The sequence below is a fragment of the Acanthisitta chloris genome, unplaced genomic scaffold (assembly GCF_000695815.1).
Source record: "Acanthisitta chloris isolate BGI_N310 unplaced genomic scaffold, ASM69581v1 scaffold24002, whole genome shotgun sequence".
Taxonomy (NCBI): Eukaryota; Metazoa; Chordata; class Aves; order Passeriformes; family Acanthisittidae; genus Acanthisitta; species Acanthisitta chloris.
In genome coordinates, this window is record NW_008661475.1 from 15023 (window position 1) to 30141 (window position 15119).

Sequence of the window (15119 nt, forward strand, 5' to 3'; positions counted from 1 at the left end):
TTGAAGGCTCTTGCCATTTCTTGCACTTACTCATCCTGGTTTTAGCGAGGTCATTTTTTCCCTCACAGTTCTAGTTCAGCGATGGTCATGCAAATTTCATAGTGATCTCTTTCGGCATAGAATTCCTCTTGATAGAGCGCAAAGTACCTAACCACTCGAATGCTGATGTTAGGTGGCACCAGGGAAGATCAGTCGTTGTTCAGAGAACTTTCAAATGTTTTTTCCCCCCGGCGTTGCTAGTCATCCTTCAGACACTGGCGGGGTGTGGGTGTGGGTCCTGTCCTTGCTGTGCTAACCAGCGTTTCCCTCTGGCAGCCGCTGCGGGCCGAGGCAGCCATGGCCACGGAGATCGGCTCTCCGCCGCGCTTCTTCCACATGCCGCGGTTCCAGCACCAGGCGCCCAGGCAGCTCTTCTACAAGAGGCCTGACTTCGCGCAGCAGCAGGCCATGCAGCAGCTCACCTTCGACGGCAAGCGCATGAGGAAAGCTGTCAACAGGAAGACCATAGACTACAACCCCTCCGTCATCAAATACCTGGAGGTTAGTTCATTCTCTGGTTCGGTTTGAAACCCCTTTCTCCTGCCTGGAATTTAGGATTGTGCTTCTTGGCATAAGGAATTCTGGGGCGTTTCCTGCTGCGTTGGCTAACGAAATGAGATGTGCTGGTAAATTGGGGGTATTTTGAATAAAAAGGGGGGTTGGTCATGAACAATAAAACTGCATGTGCACCTGATTTTGTATCCTGTGTGAATACCAACTGGTCTTGGAATTCCAACTGGGAGTACAATTGAGTGTCTTGTGTGATGTTCTGACTCTTCAGTGATCATAGAATCAGCCGAGTTGGAAAAGACCTCCGAGATCATCAAGTCCAACCCTACTGTGGTTATTAGACCATGGCACTAAGTGCCACATCCAGTCTCATCTTCAAAACCTCCAGGGATGGTGAATCAGAAGACCTACCATAAATAATGTCGCTGTTCTTTTTGTTTCTTTGTTTGTTTCGAAATAGAAGTAACTTCAGCAAGGCTTTTGAAACTGTCTCCCGTAACATCCTCATAGGTGAGCTTAGGTGGATCAAGAGCTGGCTGAGCACAGAGCTCAGAGGGTGGTGATCATTGGGTTAGAATCCAGTTGGAGGTCTATAGTCAGTGGCATTGCCCAGGGAGCAATACTGGGCCCAGCCTTATTTAGCCTGTTTATCAACAGCCTGGGCAAAGGGATGGAATATCCCCTCAGCAGGTTTGCTGATGATGTGAAACAATAACAACAAGCAAACAAAAAAAAACAGACCTGTATGTTTTGGATGCTTACACAAAGTGAGGACATACCAAAATTCCATTCCAGTCCTGGCTTCAATACTGCTGATTTAATTTAATGTGATTCTATTAAAAAAAAAACCAAACAAGAAAAATATTTTATATATGATTTGCTTTTGGCTTAAAACTGTAGCAAGCCATAGGAGTGCGTGGTGGATATGTGTTACCTAGAGTTGTAACTGATGTTTCCAGTGTGCACGCAGCTCCAAACTGGCAGAGCCTGTGGCACTAAGCTGGAAGCATTAATCTCATTCTGAATTCCTGAGCAGTGTTTTTGAAAAGGTTGTTTGGCAGCTCACAAAATGTAACTAATTGAAGACATTGCTGTCCCCTGGTCCTGGGAGTTTCATCCACTGGATTGCTTTATCTTGATGCTTGGATCTGCAGCAGCTCCTCTCCAGCTGGTGTGGCTGTGTGGGGTTTGGTGCTGAGTTCGTTGGCACAGTTGCTGATGGGGTAAATCCTGATCCTGAATGTAAAACTTGGGAACAATTGAACCTGCTGGGGAGTCCCTGTCAGCCTGGGCAGCCAAGGATCACTCAGCTTTGTACAGGGATGTGCCTTGTCACAGGGCACTGCTCCTCTCCTCTTGCCAGGCTTTGCTCTCAGATGAGTTGCTTTAGTCTGATGAAATTAGACATTCCTGACTCTTTTGCTTATGATGTATAAATTCCACAGGTTTCCTCAGGCCAAAGTCTTTTAATTGAGTTCACTCTAAAATCCCTGCAGGGCTCTGGGTTTTCCCAGACAAGCTGTCAATGTGTTCTTTCTTTTCTCTTGTTTAACAATGCAGTAGTATAGTGGTGATATGAACTAGTTGTTTTCTTCTCTCTAGAACAGAGTATGGCAGAGAGACCAGCGAGATATGAGAGCAATCCAGCCTGATGCAGGATACTATAATGATGTAAGTAAAAGTTTCCTATTCACTGATGAAGTTCTGCAGGTAAAATTTGTCCAGAAATCCAGAAGGGTCTGCCTGCCAGAGAGGTTATCTTTGTGTCTCCAAGAAGTCTGAAAGCTGTGAGAGTCTGCCTGCCAGAGGTTATCTTTGTATCTCCAAGAAGTCTGAAAGCTGTGAGAGATGTCTTCACTCTCCATTATTTTGTTCTCTTGGAATCCATGTCCACAAAGAGAACCTGAAATTGGATAGGCTTTGAATTTTTGGAGATATGCAGCCAGGTTGCAAAGCTGCTCTTGAAGATGCTGGTTCTGTTTCGAGTTGTTAAATCATGCAGACTTTGAAACACTTCTACTGACTTACTGCTGGTAACATCCCTGCAAATGATAGCCTTGCTTTCCCTGCAGTGGGTGTTCAGGGTGTGCTGTTCTTGTGGTTTCTGCTTAGAAGTGTCATCTCTAGATCTCTTCTGTCTTCTCTTACAGTTGGTCCCTCCCATAGGAATGCTGAACAACCCTATGAATGCTGTGACAACAAAGTTTGTTCGGACATCTACTAATAAAGTCAAATGCCCAGTGTTTGTTGTCAGGGTGAGTACTGACTTAGAGTGGTGTTCTTAGCTGAATAAAGAAACAAGGTGGCAGTTGAAGCATTTCCAAATAAAATTAGCATGTGGAATGCATTGACTGCATGTCTAGTCTGTCTGTGGAGGATTTTAGGTAAATAAACTAAGGTTTTAGTGGAAGATAATTCTTGCTTTTAGAGTTTGAGGTGCATTTTGTGCTTCCCCATCCCCATTTTGCGGGGCTAATACACCTTGACTCTCAAAAAAAAACATAAGGCAATTTGTTCTCTATGCTGCTTGACTCTTGGATCAACTTCTAGCACCTTTACCAGGATGTCAGAAGTATTGATCAGTACAGATACTGTGTGCTAGAACTGTAGTGAGGCCAGTGAGCTGTTCCTGCTCTACAACTACATTTTTTTCATTGCTTTTACTGTGCTGTTGTTACAACAGTCAAGCTCTCTGGCACAGTTCTGCATTTGTCTGTCTCACATCCTCTAGAAAGTCATCTAGTTAATTCCAGTTCCACAGATTCCCTGAAGAAGCTTATGATTTCTTTGGATTGTGGAGAAATACTTGACCGTTACGCTTGCACAGTTTAGTTAAATGTCTCTTTTGCAGTGGACTCCTGAGGGGAGACGCTTGGTCACTGGTGCATCTAGTGGAGAGTTCACATTATGGAATGGACTGACTTTCAATTTTGAAACGATATTGCAGGTAAATTAATTCATCAGGATTTCTGTGTATTTCCTTGTGGTCTCAGAGCATGTTTTAGGATCATATCCTCACCCTGCTCATCATGGGTCTGTGTGAGAACGGGAGCCATAGAAGTCTGGTGTTTTTTGTTCTGCTCTGACCCTGTGTCAGACTGACTGCAGGTAACTCACATAGTGCTTCTCATCCCATCTCCATCTGCTGTACTAACTGCTCTCAGGAGCATACTAGGAGTATTTGTAATATTAAAGCACCACTTTGCAAACAAAATGCAAATACTCCGAATTCCTTATGTAGAAAACCATTGCATACAGAGAAAGGGAGTTTTTTTAACATCTAGTTAGCTCATTGCTGTTTTCATTTCTCCATTGCAGCTGTTAAGTAGGAGCTTTAGTAACCTCTGTGTTTGTGTGGGTCACACGGTGTTGGAATGTGTTTGCTAGAAGTTGTGTTTCTGAATTCACAGGCTCACGACAGCCCTGTAAGGGCTATGACTTGGTCACACAATGATATGTGGATGCTGACAGCAGACCACGGGGGATATGTGAAATACTGGCAGTCCAACATGAACAACGTCAAGATGTTCCAGGCACATAAGGAGGCGATTAGAGAGGCCAGGTTTATACACAATATACCATTTTCTGTAGTACCTATTGCCATGATTAGACTGTTCTCTAAGTGTATTCTGAGTGCAGAAATGCATGGGTTCTGTCAGATTCTGGGAGACTTCCTGCACCACATAAACACAAAAGTTCCTTTTGTTTCCACATTCTCACCGTTTTGCTGGCACCTTTCTGAATTAGTACTGTCCCAGTATCCGCCTCTGCAGTGTGTTAGAGATGTATTTGTCTGCTGCATTTTGCACTGGTATTCTTTTCATTTTTATATGGTGACGATGTGTATCAGTTATTCCTTTTTATACATACTGTGTAAGACAACAATTTCATTCCAAATAAAGAATTCAGTCTTTAATAATCTTAACTGAATAAAATATAAAGCCTTCAGCAATAAAACACCTGCATAGTTCTCACAAAAATAATAAAACACTAAATAAAGTGAAGAACTGCTTGGCTTGGTGAAGCCAGGACTTCCAGTAATACTAAATACCCACGCAGACTGCCACATACAGAAGTCTAATGTTAATACTGAATGGGTTCTTCAAGCTTGAAACTGTAAGAAAGCCATTGAAAAGAAGACTGTAGGATATTCTCTTGGTTCAGTGTTGATGCCTCAGTTGTGCAAATGTCTATATAAAAAAATGGAATCTAAAGCAATACTGTCAGTGAGATGTAAATGAAGGATGTTTCTAGAGCAAAGCTGCATATAATCCTTAGTGAGATGTGGAAATGTTTTAAAGTAAGCCTGAAGAGAAGCTGCAGATCCAAAACGAAGCCAAAGCAGTGTTTGTTTGGGTTCAGGTGCTGGCCCTCGGTGATAAAGGTTCACTGCCACAAAACCACTTCCCACTAAAGTCACCATTTTTCTTTAATAGGGTGCAGCATTTTCTGCTAGAGTTTGATTATGAAATGTGCTTACTTTGGATTCAGTTACTGTCTGCCTGTCACGGCCATACACTGAATTTCACTCCTACTTTAAGCCCTTTCTTGGTCATAAAGATCTAGGGTTTCACAAGGGCTCCCTCGGGGTCTGTCACTGCACCAGAAAGGAAGGGAGTGCCCGTCAGTTGCTGGAGATGCTCTGGCCCTAATCACATGGCTAAATAACTCCTTGCTTTTCCAGTGACATTCATCAAGCACTGTTGACTGCTGAATCTGGAAGCTGCTTTATATGTCTGTAGGATTCTTTTCATGGCATTGATGGGGTGTAATAAGAGAGAGTGTTTCTAAATTGCTCTTTCAATAAGTGTTATGCTTGTTTAATAGAGCTTTTTCCAGTGTTAATCCAAGTAGTATTTTCCTGTGACCAGCTCTCCCTTATATTTTTGCTTCTCTGCTGCAAAGCACCTGTGGCTGAAGAGGAGTTGTTTTCCTAAGAACTGTTCTCCTGTGCTTCTACATAGTGTCACTTCCTTACCATGTTCCCAGACATGAAAATCTAGGGTGACAGTTCCCAAATCATGTTGATGTTTCTTCTCATCCCACAGAGAAGGCTCTGCCCTGTGTAGTCATAGATAGGAAGGTGCTAAGAATAAATTACAGATTTTTTTTTTTTCCTCATTTGACAGGGGACTGCAGTGCAGTAGTAACCCCATGCTAAATTCATGTCTTGTGGTGAAGTGTCATTTGGCAGGCACTGTATTCACTCTAAAGTGCCTGTGTTCAAATGCCTCCTTCGGTGTATAACACATTACAGTATAATTTTGCCCTGTCTGAGAAGCATAGATAATCTGTTAAATGCTGACTTCTTTCCCCTGCTGTGTGTCTTCATGTAACAGTTTCTCACCCACGGATAATAAATTTGCTACATGCTCTGACGACGGCACTGTTAGAATCTGGGACTTTCTACGTTGCCATGAGGAGAGAATTCTTCGAGGTATGTGTACCAAAAGTACTGATTGGGGTATTTCAAGAGGGGGAAAACCTTTATTTTAACTAGGTGTTCACAGTACAAGTATCAGCTTGTCTACAACTTTTGTCTTAGATGCTCCAAACAAGGTTTTGTTTGGGTGCTGCTGTAGGTGCCTTACCATACCCAGGATAGGCTGCAGTTCACGGTGGCATTGCTGTTTGCTGTCCACTTAAGCTCTAAACAGTGGAGATGTGTAGAAGGACATTTTTCTGTTCCTAATATTGGTAGAAACAGCTGTTTCTGGAGCAGGAATACATTTCTCAAGAGCTTAATCTCTTTGCCCACTTTTACTTCAGAACATACATCTTCATGCAGAGGATTCCATTCTTTTCATGGGAGTGCCTTCCATTCTGCTTTCTTCAGTGGCAGAGTAGTTACTTCTCAGGCCTTAGGAGGAGAGTATTTAGGCAGAGAAAACAAGTAAATTTTGATCACACCAGGCATAGCACACGCAAAAGCTTTGGTTAGATAATTTTCTCTCCAACATCTGTGCACACTAACGTCTGGCACCTTTCCACTGACCTTCTTGAACTTTCTCCTTCACCTGCTTCAACCTTACTGAGCAGTAACAGTAGCTTCTGACAGCTATTTTTCTTGCAGAAGATGTCAAAGGTACAGAATTTACTATACTGTACTAAAAGGCTGCTGTGAGATTGGGGGTTGAAGACATGCGGGTAAACTGTAAAGAAGGAATGCAATAAACATGTGGGATTTCAGTTCTAGGTGTGTGAGCTTGCTCAGTGCTTTCCTAAAGTAAGGATTTGTCTTTTTTTGAATCATGCCTCCAGCTTGGACCTGCATTCTGTATTTTATGAAGTGGAGCTCTCCCTATTTCTTTTGACTCTTGAGCCCTTCTTGGTTTACAGCCATGTTGCTTTCCAACACCACTGCTTTGCAGGCTGCAGAGCTGCAGCATCCCTGCAGTGGTGCTGTTTAACAGGAGGTGTGCACAGACATTGTGAGAGGTGTGTCCTTTGCAGGAGCTGGCAAGCAGGTTTCTAGGTTGTGTCTTGTGCAGCTATCCCTCTGGAAAACCCCAAACAGACTCGAGACTGTTTTGCTTGGTGCTTTACAAAGCTTTACATTGTGCACTAAACACACTCCATACCTTCCTACAGGTTGTACTAACCACTCACTTAAGCCATGTGGAGGAATTGGGGGTTGCCTCCAGGCAGAGTTGTCAAGATTATAAAAAATCCCTTCACTTCTGCATTCTTCTAACATTCTGCATAAAGTGGGAGGAGTAAAGAATTTAATTGAGGCTACAGAAAACAGAACTTGCATTACACTTCCTTGTGTTACCTTGGGTACTTGAACATTCTGAGTGTGACTGGATCTGGGATAGAATTATCCTTTAATTTCTTACAGTTTATACATCTCAACATGCAATTTTTAGTTTGCACAATAGTTCTGTAAGGAATATCTTTGCTTCTGCTTATATCATCTACCCACAACACACTTATCTTTTGTGGAAATTGGAAGTGGCTGGAAAACTTTACATCTCTGGGTGAAATCGGACAGAGCAGATTGTTCCTTGTTCCTCCTGTCAGATCAGCACAAAACCCAAGCCCAAACCCCTACTCAAACACCACCAGCAAAATATACCCCCCACAAAGCTAAAACAATACCCAAACCCTGATTGCTGTGCGTTGGAAGATGTTTCTGCAAAACACACAGGTTTGATTTGGCTTTGGTTTCTAGCACTGCTTTAAAATACATAGGTATGTATTTGTATCTTAAATATAGTCAGAAGACTTATTTGAAAGAGCTGGATGGGTAACACCTGGGTGGTTTTCGTGGTGGAAAGTACTACCTTTCCCTTTGTCATGTGGGGGTCAGAGCTTATGGCTTATCTTCAGCTTTTGGTTTCTCCACATGCTTTTTGCTTTTACATATTTGGAAGTGGAGCCTGTAAAACTTTGCTTAGTGCAGCCTTTATATTTTGTGAAGACTCAATGCCAGTGCCATTCTGGAGCTGATGATCTATAAATCACCTCATCTAGAACATCTCATTATGTATGCAGACCAAATACCATGCTAAGGAATGGGTTTTACTTGCTGCTTTCACAAATCACACAGCTCTTCTGGGTAATAACTGTGAACTTTAAGAGGTTCTACAGTGTAGTTTAGATCCAAAGCTTTGCTACATGTGTTAATGGGTTCAGGTTATCACACTGAATTAACAAAACCAAATTAAACTGTCAGTTTGCAGTCAAACTGATTTTATGTATTCTTAAAAAAGATTAGCACTCAGGGATAATATGTCAGTGGCTTATTGTTCCTACTGATTTTTCACTAATAAATGAACATATTTTAGAAACCATATTTGGGAACTTTAATGCCAAGAAATAATTTTAAAGCAGTCCTTAAAAGAGCAGGAAAGCCACTGGGATAAGCTTTGCTGCTCTAAAAGAGACAAGATTCCATAGACTTATTGCAGGTGCTTTTGTTTGAACTGGAATGAGCAAAGGTAATTTATTTCTATTACTGGATTAAATGTTTCCCCTAAAACTGGTCTGAAGCAACAATTCTAGTCTTGCCTTCTGAAGAGTATTGAAAAAACAAATGGAAGTGGTAAATTCCATAGGATGCCTTGTGAAGGTTTTGCTGGAGTTGTTCCAGCTGTCTGTGGTAGGCTACACAGTTTTTCAGTGGTTAAACCTGTGGATGCATGAGCTGCACGAGAGAGGCTCTTGAAGCTTCCCTTGAGTTTGTCAGAATTGAAGACAAAGGGCACCCTATGTAGTTCTCTATACCTAATGCCAGAGCTCCTGGATCTTTTTTCAGTCTCCAAGTCCCTCTGCTACCCAGCTTTGCTCTGGCTGGTGTTGCTTTGCTGCTCTTTCTACCACCACGGCTTTCCAGGGCAGAGGAGCTGGAGTTTGGGCATTGTTAGAAGTATGTGCAAATTTATCAGAGTCCTATTTGATATCATAAAGAAATAAATAGAATTCAAATCTTCCTTTTCTTGGAGAACATCTTTAAATGACAGGACAAGGGGTAATGGATTCAAACTGAAGGAGGGAATGTCTAGGTTGGATGTAAGGAAAAAGTTTTTTACTCTAAGGGTGGTGAGACACTGGCCCAGGTTGCCCAGGGATGTGGTGGTTACCCCAACCCTGGTGGTGTTCAAGGCCAGACTGGATGAGCCTTGAGCAACCTGATCTAGTGAGGAGGTGTCCCTGCCCAGGGCAGGGGGTTGGGACTAAATGATCTGTAAGGTCCATTCCAACCCCTAAAGTCTATGATTCATCTGCAAGTGAATTATCTTGGGAAAACTTTTAGGTTTGGGGAATGGCATTGAGTGTCAGTTCCTTACCCTCTTTGCTTCCCCACAGCCCAAGCACTGCCTGTCTCTCTCGCAGTAAAGGTGCTGTGCTCCTGATTTTGCACCTTACATTTCACCTCTGTTAATCTCTGTCATGATCCCTTCTTGATGATGGACACAAATGCAGTTTGGGCACTTAACTAAAATACCCTGATAGGAACCTAAGAGGGTAAACCCAGAATGACATGGAAAACAGACAGTAGTATAGCAGCATCTTATTTTCATGGTGATAATCTGTTCCTCTGGAAAGCATTTCCAGTTAAACACTCAGGTCTTTTGTCTAACAGTTGCAATGACAGGACTCATGTGAACAGTCCCTGTTTCTGTAAGAACAACACACTGATGGCAGTTTATAATGCTGAAACATCACATTTATTGTAAACCTGTGTGCAGTAAGATCCTCCTGTCCCTTGATTTCTGTTGAGATATTAATGTTATCCATAATTTTTACTGGTAGAAGTGACTCTCTGCGTTTTGGGTCTGTGCAGTGTATTTTGGGTAGGTCATTAATAAGCACATGATTCCTTAATTATTCCCAGCGTGACATCATGGGATAGGAGGCCACAAACACATTCAGATTTGTCAGTTCTAGTGTCCTTCCTTCTCCTTCCTTTCACAGTCACACATACTCCAGTAGAAATGTGTGCTTGGGAGGACTGTGGTGGTTTCATTTGGGGGTGTAGATGAGCTCTGTGTTCCCAGGGTTTCAGAGCCTTAAATAGCTCTTCTGGGGAGGATGACTCTACTCAGCTCTCTGAAGGCTATTGCCTAAGATTTTAAAAATAATTTATGGATTAGTTTTGCTATTTTCTACCAACTAACATGGTAGACTTGGCAAAAGACTCGTATCCTGACTCGACTAATTAAAAGCAATCAGGATTCCATTACGTTCTGTGTTGATTTAAAATTGGCAGTTTGTCACAAGTAATTCTTAACACCTGTGCCAAAGCTCATCACCTACAAAGTAACATCTCTGTACTTGAATGCAAAGTCACAGCAGTTGTGGTAAACAGACTTCCCTTCTGCTCACAAGTTCTGAAAGTGTCTCCATAGCTAGTTGTGCTGAAATAATGGGGCAGCTTTTCACTTATTCCTTCTTTTTACTCTGTTTCTGGATCTTTATTAGCAAGCAAAATACCATGAAATCTCTTTGGGTGTTCCAGTCTGTTGTATGGTTTGTATTCTCTGCACTTTCTGTCTGAAAGTGACGATCTCTTTAGAGTTCTTGACATTCACTTCCTCAGTCAATAGCAACTGGTGTACTCAAATTTGAAGATGTGTTCCATAGTTAAAAGGAGCTGAGGAACCAGAACTACGTCTTCAGCTTGGCCCTTGCTTTCCAACATGCATTGGTAGCTCTTAGCCTTGACGCAAGTAGCTTCTAAGACTTCCCTTTTCCTGGTATGTAAGTTAACTCTACAGCAGATAATTTAAAAGAAAAAAAAATCCTAATGTTGCTGTTTCCATCTCTCTTTCCGTTATGTGAAGGTTTTCTCTTGTTTCCCTTGTCTCAGCAGGGAGAGCAAATTCAGCTGATTCCAGCAGTGTATGTCAGTACTGGTTCTTGTAAGCATATATACTGCCCTCAGTTTTATAGAGGTTGCTTCTTTTTGCTGTTATAATTTCAGGTAAACCTGGTGTGTCTTTTAGTCTCCTGATGTTATGGGTAATACTACATGAGTATTACAAGGTTTTTTCCCTCAGAGCAGCTCAGGGTGAGTTGAGATGAGGCTGATACTGTCACCAGCCATATCAATGTAGAGATGGAAAGTCCTTGAAATTTTGAGCTTAGGAAGATGAGCTGCTTTGAAATGCTGGTGCTGGGTCAGTTCAGTCTCCTCTGTGTTGGTGGTTTGGTGTGGCAGCTTGTGTTGCAGGTCCCTGATCTTCATGAATCTTCCTTGCCAAAGCAAAGCTGGGGATAGGAGAGAGGGATAAGTTGCAGCCGAGGTACAGTTGCACTCTTAAATGGCTGTGCATCAGGCCTTTCCTGTGTTTCAGGCACAGGAAATGTTAGGGAACTTACTGGGATGTTAGTAGTCAGACTGTAAGGAGGTTTTTGTTCACAGACAGGTTCCCTTGCACACTCAGTGATGCAGGAGCCCTTTTGTGCCAGCCCTGTGGTTGCTCCCTGGGGTACCTGCACAAAGGGCTTGGCACACTGTCTCATTCACTTTTTTCATCTCATTAAGACATCTCTGTTGCCTTTGTGAGGTTGAGACAGAAATAGTGCATAGAATTTCTTGCTTCATAAATAGAAATTATCACCCAAAATATATTTTCCTAGCATCTTTCTCTATGCTTTTTTCAGAGTTGAGTAACACCAAGGACTTGGAGTGTGAGCACTTGTACACCTTCCTGAGCTCATAGATAACCTCAGTCATTGCTGCTTGATAATGTGGGTGGTGTAAGCCATGATACATGGGGAGAACCCAATCAATTCTTGCTTTTGAGGCTACTAAAAATGTTCAGGTGTCATCTAGCGACTCAATGTTATTCCTGAATCTGACTTTCAAGACTACAGTCTCTTGCTTTTCTCTGCATAGAAAACTTCTTTAGAGGTAGACTTTGTTAAAATACCTAGTTCTATTTGTGTCAAAAATCTGTCTGAGAGTTGGGAAACTTCCTGCTGCTGTATTGACTTAGACCAAATTCCTATTTGTGAAGTGTTCTGGATTGAACAAAAACTTGGTTTGGATCAGCTGTGGGTGAGGCCCGAGGTAACTTTGGGGTTTTGCTCTGCTCCCTAGAGCAGTGCCAGGAGAATCAGAGGGCACTGAAGGCTGCTCTTGGAGCTGTTTTCACCTGATTTGCATAAAAGCATTTGGTTTATATTGCAGATGAGTTATGAGTAGCATTGGAGTACAGCATGCTAAGGCTCAGAGTTCTGACTCTCACCTAGAATGAAGGGTTCTAAAAGTCCTGAAAAGTTAATAGGATACATAAGGAAATATCAGGGAGTGGGCAAAAGAGCTCCCAAGACATGAGCCACAGCACTGTGCTATAAAAGAAGTAAACTGAACACTTCTGTCAGGGCTTTGTGTGAGACAAGAATGAAGAGGCACCGTGTGAGGATGAGATTATTGCAGAATCAGCTCTAAAATATTTTCCTCCCTGAAAATTTTCATGAAGCTGAAAGTTAGATAATCACTGAGCCCAGGGGCAGATTTTAGGCTAATATTTGTAATCCATCTCTTCTGTTAAGCTTGGAGGAATATTGAGGAACCCTAGTGCTCCACAGGGCAGGCTGATCTCAGCTCCTTAAGCAGTTCTCTGATTGCATCATTAGGATTTCTTGCATCTGCTTCCCTTTGTGTGTTTGATCATTGCAGGGGGTGGGTGAATACTGAAGTAGGTGAAGCCTGATTTCCAGTTTGTGTGTTTTAAATACTTGAGGGGTGAGAACTTCAGTTCTATCTGTTGTGACTTCATGCAGAGTTAAAATAAGGTGGCACAGTGTGGGGTCAGGGTTGCCCTGCAGTGAGAGCCACTGGTGCAGCACTGAGCTTTGCTCTCCAGCCCTGCTTGCTGTTGTGGAGGAAGAAAACCACTATTTTCAGTGGATTACATTGATAGGAATGATAAAATCCTGAACTCCAGAGGTATTTAAATGCCAAGATGATAACCAGTCTGCCTGTCTCAGCACCAGGGTGGCTGTTGAAGAGGAGGCAGGTTGTTTCCTTCCTGGTAGTTTCCTGGTATCTGCTCACCAGTGTTCTCAACCAAAACCAATCATCTATAGTTAGCATTGTGCAGGTTATGTCAGTAACTCTTCTCACATGTCCATTTATGTGGATAAAACCTCAGAACTGGGCACTTCATTTATTGTGTTTGTAGTGGAATCTTTGATCTGCCATTCCATTTCCTAAGAGAGCTTAGCTAAAATAAAGCTGCTTGAGAATAAATGGTAGAAGTCTTCAAAAACAAATCAACTACAACTCCCTGCTGAAAATAATCTGTGTCAGTCCTTAGAAACTCTCCTTGCAGGTTTCTTAGCTCTACTTTCTTTTGTCTGTGGGTTAAATGGAGTGCTTTTTTATTTTTTTCTCTTTTTTCATATCCTCTGGTTACTGTACTAAAAGCCTTTGTGCACATAGGTAAATGGAGACTTTGCAAAGCTTTGATACTTCCTTTTGCATCATTTAATTTCTGCCTCATCAAATCATTTCCTGCTACTTTACATTTAGCTCTGAGTGCTGTTCTGGCTTTAAGTAGTGAGACACTTGGCTTCCAGTTTTTGTCATACCCATAACATCACAGTTCTCCTACTTGAGATGACACATTGCAGTGGACAGCCAAGCACTGGGAGATGGCAGACAGCTTGCAGAGGTTTTCCCAGAAATATGGTGGGGTGGTTTTTTTTCCTGTCTTTCATACCTGCCTGGCATTACTTCCTCATGAGAAAGCTGGTCCTGCTCATGACATGTGTTTGTAGGAAAGACCCAGAGTCAAAACTGAAACTGGGGAATGTGCTGAAAAGGGATTATATAGCAGAGCAGGAGAAAAGGGATAAATCAGAACCCTGAAAAAAACTGGGGTGAAAGGTGGCTGGAAGTGCAAGTGTGGAGGCTGTGGCACTATGAAAAACCTTGATAAAACAACAGCTGGTGTAAGGATTGAGAAAAGCCAGTGGTAGTGTTGGGAAGGAGGTGAAAATGAGGTGTGGTGGAACCTAACACACTCCAGGCATTGTGGGGATGAATCGGGGCAAACTCTGTTGCCATAGCAGCCAGAGAAGAGTTTGGGGGTTTATGGCTGAATGATACACTTGGACATGAGCAGAGAGCATAGAATGTGCCAAGGGTGGCTGGATGTATGCTAAAGTGTGTAGTAGTAGCAACAATACCTTCCACATTTTCTGTTCTGTGTCATGACTCTTAGAGGCTCAAGTTGATGAGTGTGAGTGGAGCTAGGATAACATTCTGTATTCATTTGGAAGGTGAGCACAGAGTGCCATCATCTCCCTGTGACCAGGGGAAAGCTGTCCCAGCCAGCTGATTAAAACTCCTTATGTTTTTTTAATAGTCCCTAAGAAGTAATGTGGACTCTTCTTCTTTCAAGTTCTGTCTCTTAACAGCTCTAAAACTGAAGTATCTAACAGTTGTTCCTCAGACCTAAGGCTAGTTCTGGGTTCCTTCAGTTGGGAATATAACCAAGGCACGTGTGTGCTGTGTGCTTCTGCATAAAGAGTTGGGTAGGTTGAGCATGCAAACGTGTGCTCAAGTTTTATGTTCAAAGTACAGTGCCAGACCTTTCCAAGTGACCAATCTTCATCTCACAGCAAAAATGCCAATTGTCATTTAGCTTTCCTACTCACACATAAAGGTTTTTGTGGAAAACGAAATGCTTCCCGAGGCAAGATACTTTGATATTTGCTGCTGAAAGTATAGATGTGTACTGCAGGTAAAGTAGCTCTGGGAAATTTATGCCTTCATATTTATAGAGGAAATTATTTTAGCAAGTATTAATTGAAAAGTGATTGGGCTGTTAAGTGTCTGAGGTTCAAAGAAGCACAGCTCTAAGCATGCGAAGTGTAACTACAGGAGAAACCTACAGCTTCTTAAAATATTATCCTAGAAAGGGTTTCACAGACTGTTTAACATTTCTTCCATTCCAGTTAGTTTGGTTATGATGATTATTTCAGTGGAAGCATCTGATATTTCTAGTTCTGCAAGACATTAGCTGATACATTGCACAATCCATCAGGTTCTGGCTTGTGTTGAGCAACTTAATACACGAGTTAGTGATGGTTTGGGGTTTTTAAATACA

At 42.3% G+C, this 15119-nt stretch overlaps 1 protein-coding gene across 2 annotated transcripts in view; it reads left to right on the forward strand.

The window, feature by feature from the left end:
• The first annotated feature begins 321 nt into the window (after nt 1–321).
• The window catches only part of WDR33 (WD repeat domain 33), a 47570-nt gene continuing 32772 nt past the window's right edge, over nt 322–15119 (forward strand). For both annotated transcript variants that reach the window (XM_009070254.1, XM_009070252.1), the window contains exons 1-6: nt 322–540; nt 2152–2220; nt 2700–2804; nt 3401–3496; nt 3960–4111; nt 5889–5986. In XM_009070254.1, coding sequence (XP_009068502.1) covers nt 337–540; nt 2152–2220; nt 2700–2804; nt 3401–3496; nt 3960–4111; nt 5889–5986 — 724 coding nt within the window. In that variant the 5' untranslated portion in view covers nt 322–336. The remainder of the gene's footprint in view (nt 541–2151; nt 2221–2699; nt 2805–3400; nt 3497–3959; nt 4112–5888; nt 5987–15119) is intronic.